This window comes from Phacochoerus africanus, chromosome 15, assembly GCF_016906955.1.
Source record: "Phacochoerus africanus isolate WHEZ1 chromosome 15, ROS_Pafr_v1, whole genome shotgun sequence".
Lineage (NCBI taxonomy): Eukaryota > Metazoa > Chordata > Mammalia > Artiodactyla > Suidae > Phacochoerus > Phacochoerus africanus.
The window spans coordinates 15384808-15390816 of NC_062558.1; the positions used below are offsets into that span (position 1 = coordinate 15384808).

Genomic DNA, 6009 nt, shown 5'->3' on the forward strand with positions numbered 1-6009 from the left:
CTAACTTGTGAATCTAGACCTGTGTAGTAACTAAGAGCATTGGGGATTTCTTCCCTTAGGAGCGGTCCTTTCATTGGGCCAAACCTAATGCTTAAATCAAATACAGAATCATCAAGTGCTCAGGGAACAGAGTAGCTGTCAAGTGTCCACACTTTTAAAAATTCTTTTGATGACTGAAATTTTAATTCTTTTACTCTATCTGTATTTTGGCCTCAGTTCTCTGATATCCTTAAATTTGATACTTAAAATATTAATGGGGTTGTCTAGGTTTTTTTCCAGAGGACAGATGGTTGCTATGACTTATATATCCCGAAAAGAATTATGTGTGTTCTTTCTTCATTTTATGAGTAAAAATTATGAAGGATTTGAGTGTTACATGCAACGTTCCTCCCTTTTCAGATTTTAAAGGAATTCTGAGTATAAATCATGTTCCCAAGATGGTAAGGGCAGTGGTGTGAAAACTTCAAGCCTTCTAATGTCAGACTCCTTTCTGTGCTCTCCATTATACCAAGATAAATACTGTGACAGTCAGAATTCAGTCACAAGAGACCAACACACAGCATGGGGATAACCATGAGTCGTGAAGAAGAAGATGGAGCCCTCTGAAGAAGAAGATTTGAGCCCTCTGACTGGGGCTCAAAGGGAAGAAATGGCTTTAGTAAACCTACAGGTTTTGAATAGGTCCATGGATCTAGGATTCAGTTTAGGACTCAGGGATTTGGTGGAGGACCCAAGGACCTGGGACTCAGAACTGAGTAGTTGCTTGGTAGCTGTGCCAATATCTCAGAGGCTAAAAAGTAATGTCCATTAGAGGAGTTACTTAAAAAATTATGTAATACAGAATTATAATACATATGAATTTATTAGGCAGATATGTATATAGACAAATATATGTGTATGTATGTGTGTGTGTATATATATGTACATATATATATATGGTAATAATATGCAGACTCACATTTTCTTGTCAGGGTGAGAGCTGTTAATGACCCAACTCTGACATGAACAGCAATAAAAAAATTTCCCAGATGACCTATCTCCCTCTAATTTTTCCTTTTGGCAGAAACTAATAATAATGGAGCTGGCAAGGAAGAAATGCAATTTTTATGTTCCCATTCTCTGTCTCACATAGTACAAAGGGGAAGGATGTTTGGAATTGAGAGATGGAAAAGTAAAAGTACACATGCATATACATACACATACCCAAACACTTGTCATGAGCTGTACCTTTGCTCAGGAAACACAGAGGCTGCGTTTATGAAAAATTTACCATGAAATTGCTTAAAATAATGGAAAGTAAAGGTATCCTATGAATTAGCATGTTTAATTGTTTAATGGGTGATATTTATCGTCCAGAATAATGAAATATCTCTAGGGTTTTCTGTCAATGATCTGTTTCACATGCTGTAACATGTCTACTTTCAGGAAATGAAAATTTAAAACATGGGAAATTTCATAGGTACTGGGTTTCCTTTTTGAAATCATAAACGTTGACTTTCTTTTTATGATGACTCCTTTTTGCCTTATGTGAAATCACAACGCGCTTTTTACTTTTTTATGTAATGGCTCAACGTTTTGCCCTTCTCTGTGAGATGAAGTCACAACATTCTCCTTTTTTTCTTGCTTAGCTGATCTTTTGTGTCCCATAAAGAAACAAAGTAACAGACATAATACTGAAACAAAAAAAGGGGCCAAGCAAAATAGCAGCAGATAACTCTTGCCTAGCACATTTTCCTTTCTGCCAGCTGGTGGGCCACTATCAACAGTACCTCCACTGCCTTTTAGCAGGCATTTGGGTGGGTCCCACTTGGAGTTGCAGTGACAGTGATATCTGTTGTTGCAGACTCCATTCATATTGCATGTCTCAGGTGAACAAGCATTTTGAAAATTGGGCATAATAACACACTTCCTTTGGATGCAGACATGCCCTGCACCACACTTGGTACTATCTTTCACTGCACCAGTATCAGGTATGGTCATCCCCAAATGGTGGTCTGTACCCCAGCAGGTGACTCCATTGAAGTGAGTCCAATGCACAGTAGAATGATCTCTCAGGAGGGGAATTTCTGTCACATTCTCACACTGAAGCCTCCCACAGAGGATATCTGAGATGTTACATTGTACATATTTAGTAGCCTTGAGACCACAGTTACCAAAACGTCTCTTTGGGTGTTCACTGCCCTGTAGCAAATCTGATTTGCACTCTTGGCTTCTTCGCCAAAGATTTTCCCACACTGTTCATTGCAGTTATTGCATCTCTTTTCCTAGCAGTAGCTTCTACCTGTGCAGGAAGTCCCATCCTGCATATACACATCTTCTGGGCATTGATGTGATGTCCCATTGCACCATTCTGGAAGATCCCATTCATTTTTCTCTTTTGTACACATGGAGCCTGCTGGCAGCAAGTCACAGTTTTTGCAACAGAGGCCAAAAGTACAAACAGCCCCTGGTCTCAGAGTGCAGCCTGGTTGACAACAGGGATCCTTTGCACACTTAAACGAGGAACCACAGTCACACTCTTCTCCTCCTTCTACCACATTGTGTCCACAGCTTGTATACTTAAAGATATTCTCTGGATTTGGTGTAATGTGCAAACAACTTTTTTTTTGTAACAGTGTTCCAATATACAGCATAACTGCAGTTGCTAAATCAGAATTGCAGAGGCTTTCCTTCGAAACATTATGCACCTTTCACTCCCACATTTACAATTGTTGTCATCATGTAACATACCCAAATTATGACCAATCTCATGTGACACAATATATCCAAAATCATGCAAATTATCACCCAGAAAACTATCAACTCCACAATTATAATGTTGATCACCTACCGTTCCAACATAGGCTAAGCCAAGATGGGGACCAAAATTCTCCTTGACAAAAACATGTGCAATATCATGGGGCAAGTGGGTATTAAAACTATTTTTCTTCCATTTGCAAAATTCATCCAAGAGTACAGCTATGTCACCTGTTGGGAAGAGGATTTGTTCAGACCAGATCTCAATTCCAGTCAAAACCACATTAATATCCAGTAAAGCTAAGAAGCCACCTATTTCATTGGCAACAGTGCTTCATTCTGCACATTTGAGGTATTACTTTGTTGATGAAGATATTGATTGTGGTCTATAATCACTGCCAATTCAAGAAAACGTCTGTGGGTCCACCAGCTTTCATACCCACTTTGCATCAAAGTATGGTTAGCAGCACTCTCTTGAAACTTTAGTTGTCGTGTTATTTCTTCCTCTGTTAATCCACATCTCCTGAGTGGAAATTCTGTCTCCTCTTTGTCCATCTTATATAGCAGATGCTCAAATGAGGTAGAAGGCCTTTTGGGCTTGATTTCATAAACAATATTATTTATCTTAAATATTCCTGGAAAGCCCCTCAGATATGTGCTGAGGGCAGCCAGGGATTCTGATACCCCTTCCACATAACCCTGATAGTAGCAGTCATTTTGGACAAAAGGGTGGTCCTCCAGGAGAACACTCCGTTTTGTGTAGGTGAACACTGGGAGGTGTGTAGAGAACAAAAGCTTGTTGGCCTTCATGTGGAGAACATGTCTCTGGCCTCCAAAATGCAGGCTGTAAGAGAGCCAGCTTGGCAGCTTCACTTCTCTGCCAGTGCCTCTTAACCTCAAGGGTATGACTACTTCTGGAGGACCATGGTGTTGGGAGTGCCCCACATAGGATGACCCAGAAAATATCAGAAGCACCCCCACCCAGAATAGCAGGAGAGAGATCCTCACATGCTCCAGGGCCTCACGATCTGGAGCCATTGGTGAGAGCAAGAGTATGCAGGGCAGGTTGCATCACTGCTGCATCTTGTCCTTCTGAACTGGCTTTATGCAGCACTGACCTTTAATCTGTTTTCTGACAGAATCACACTACCAGAGCTGTAGCACTAAGACAAAAAGAAGACCAGAGACAGGGTTGATTATTAGGAGCAAACCAAGACAGAGGGAAAAGAGAAAGGTATGGGTTAAAATGGATGATGTTTGGCTAAAGACATGGCTCAGCATACTGCAGTGCATTTGGTCTTAAGTAATAGTGAGTCAGCAGAGGGATACTGGGTGTCCAAAAGAACAGCGGTTGGCATAGGTTGACACTTGTTGAACCTAGATGAAAGACACATGGTGGTTCAGTCGTAGTGTTCTCTAAATATATAAAAGTATGTGGACATTTCCATATAATTATATAAAACAAAAGGGTCTTAATGGAAAGGGGAACATATGTCCTGTTTTATTTATGTATATTGATTTGGTATATTTATCATTTTATAGTGATTCTTCTCAGTTTCTAATGATAAATTATTTCATCACATTATTTGGGAGAGATATATAAAAATATTCACATATATTGTTATTTTCTCTCATTCATTTAACTAATTGCATGTCCTACTTTCTTTCTGTTTTCCCTTTTTAATTCTGTTCGACTGTAAGGGTGAAGTATCAATTGGCTTATACATATATTAGTATGTTCACACAACAATAGGCAATTTTTTACTTGAGATATGAAGACCATGGGTTATGGTGGATGTTGTTCAAATATGTTTATATTTGATTATACTCTTAGAAAGAACATTTTCAAATCCTCTGGAAATATGAAATTGAAGGAAATCAAATGAGATGGCAAAGTAAAAGTTAGAAATGGGAGTACAGTGGCCCTCTGTATCTATAATTTCCACTTCTCTCGATTAAACTGTGGACCAAAAATATGTAGAAAAAAATTCCAGAGAGCTCTGAAAAGCAAAGCTTTAGCTAGCAGCACATGGGCAAATGTTTACATAACATTTACATTCTATTTTAGACTCTATATAGCATTTACTTTGTTTTAATTATTGCAAGTAATCTGGAGATGATTTGAAGTATAAAGGACTGCATAGTAGCTTATATGCAAATACTATACCATTTTACGTAAGGGTCGTGAGCATCTGTGGATTTTGGTATTTGTGGGAGATATTTGGACCAATCCCCATGGATAACAAGGGACAACTATATACTGAAGGCAGAATAAATGCAGAAATGCAATGAAATTCAATCAATCATAAAAAGAGGGAGGAAAATGTTGGAGAAGGTATTATCTTCCTACAAGGGCAAAAACATCTAAGTTCCCTTATTTTTAGGATTACAAGGCAACCAACTCCGAAGTTCAACCTTCCCTTGTACATACTTCTTAAAAAGAACATTATCCTATGTGAAAATACATTTATAAAAATTTTATGAGATTAGTAGAAATGTATCATCACACATTTGTGAAAATGAGAAATCTGGTGCTAACACAGTGCCTGTCAACACTGATACTTTACATTCTTCCTTGAATAATGTATTAATAAACTACATAATGTGCAGACATTGTTCTGCACACTTAGGAAACATAAAGGAGTAAAACTTAAATAATTTGATGCTTCTGACTACAAATTTGGACAGAGTGATGGGCAAAATTAAACATTGGGTATTTTTAAAATTGCATTCAACATTTTATGTATAAAATGCCTATTTTTATTTATCTACTGAATATCAACAGTCTGCATCAAATCATTAAAGTACTGACAGTGCTTAAAGTAATGACATCAAGAACCTCCGGACAAGTTGAAAAAACTGAAGAAAGTGAAGTCAGCTATGAGAGATGTACAACACACTGAGCGAATGCAGATTCCATAGTAGGTCATACAAAATGAAAATCGCCTAATTCGGGACCTATCATCTCCTGGACCATGTACCAATTTCTGCTCCTTTTAGGGAAAAAAACCCTCTTGGTTCTACATACTTTGACCTTTTTTCTGGAATCCATTTTCTGTCCCTTTTGGATTCTTACTTTCATGGAAAGGAAAGATTTACTCACACTTTTATCCTTATTCCTACTTAATTCTGTTAAACCTATCTGTCAGCAGCATGAAGCCCAGTAGAGAGGAAAAATTTCCCCCATATGCCATGCAGACTAGACCTCTGGTTACAGTTTGCTTGGATTACCTAAACCACTTTCAATCCACTGAACAAGTAGCCATCTCATTA

At 38.2% G+C, this 6009-nt stretch overlaps 1 protein-coding gene across 1 annotated transcript; it reads right to left on the reverse strand.

Moving 5' to 3' along the window:
- Positions 1–3048: 3048 nt before the first annotated feature.
- LOC125116341 (disintegrin and metalloproteinase domain-containing protein 20-like) lies at positions 3049–3774 on the reverse strand. The gene has a single exon (XM_047761480.1). It carries the CDS (start codon positions 3772–3774, stop codon positions 3049–3051), a length of 726 nt encoding a protein of 241 aa, XP_047617436.1.
- Between the last annotated feature and the right edge of the window lie 2235 nt (positions 3775–6009).

Coding starts and splice junctions, on each gene's coding strand:
- LOC125116341 (XM_047761480.1), bottom strand. CDS start 3,774: ATGGCTCCAGATCGTGAGGCCCTGGAGCATGTGAGGATCTCTCTCCTG.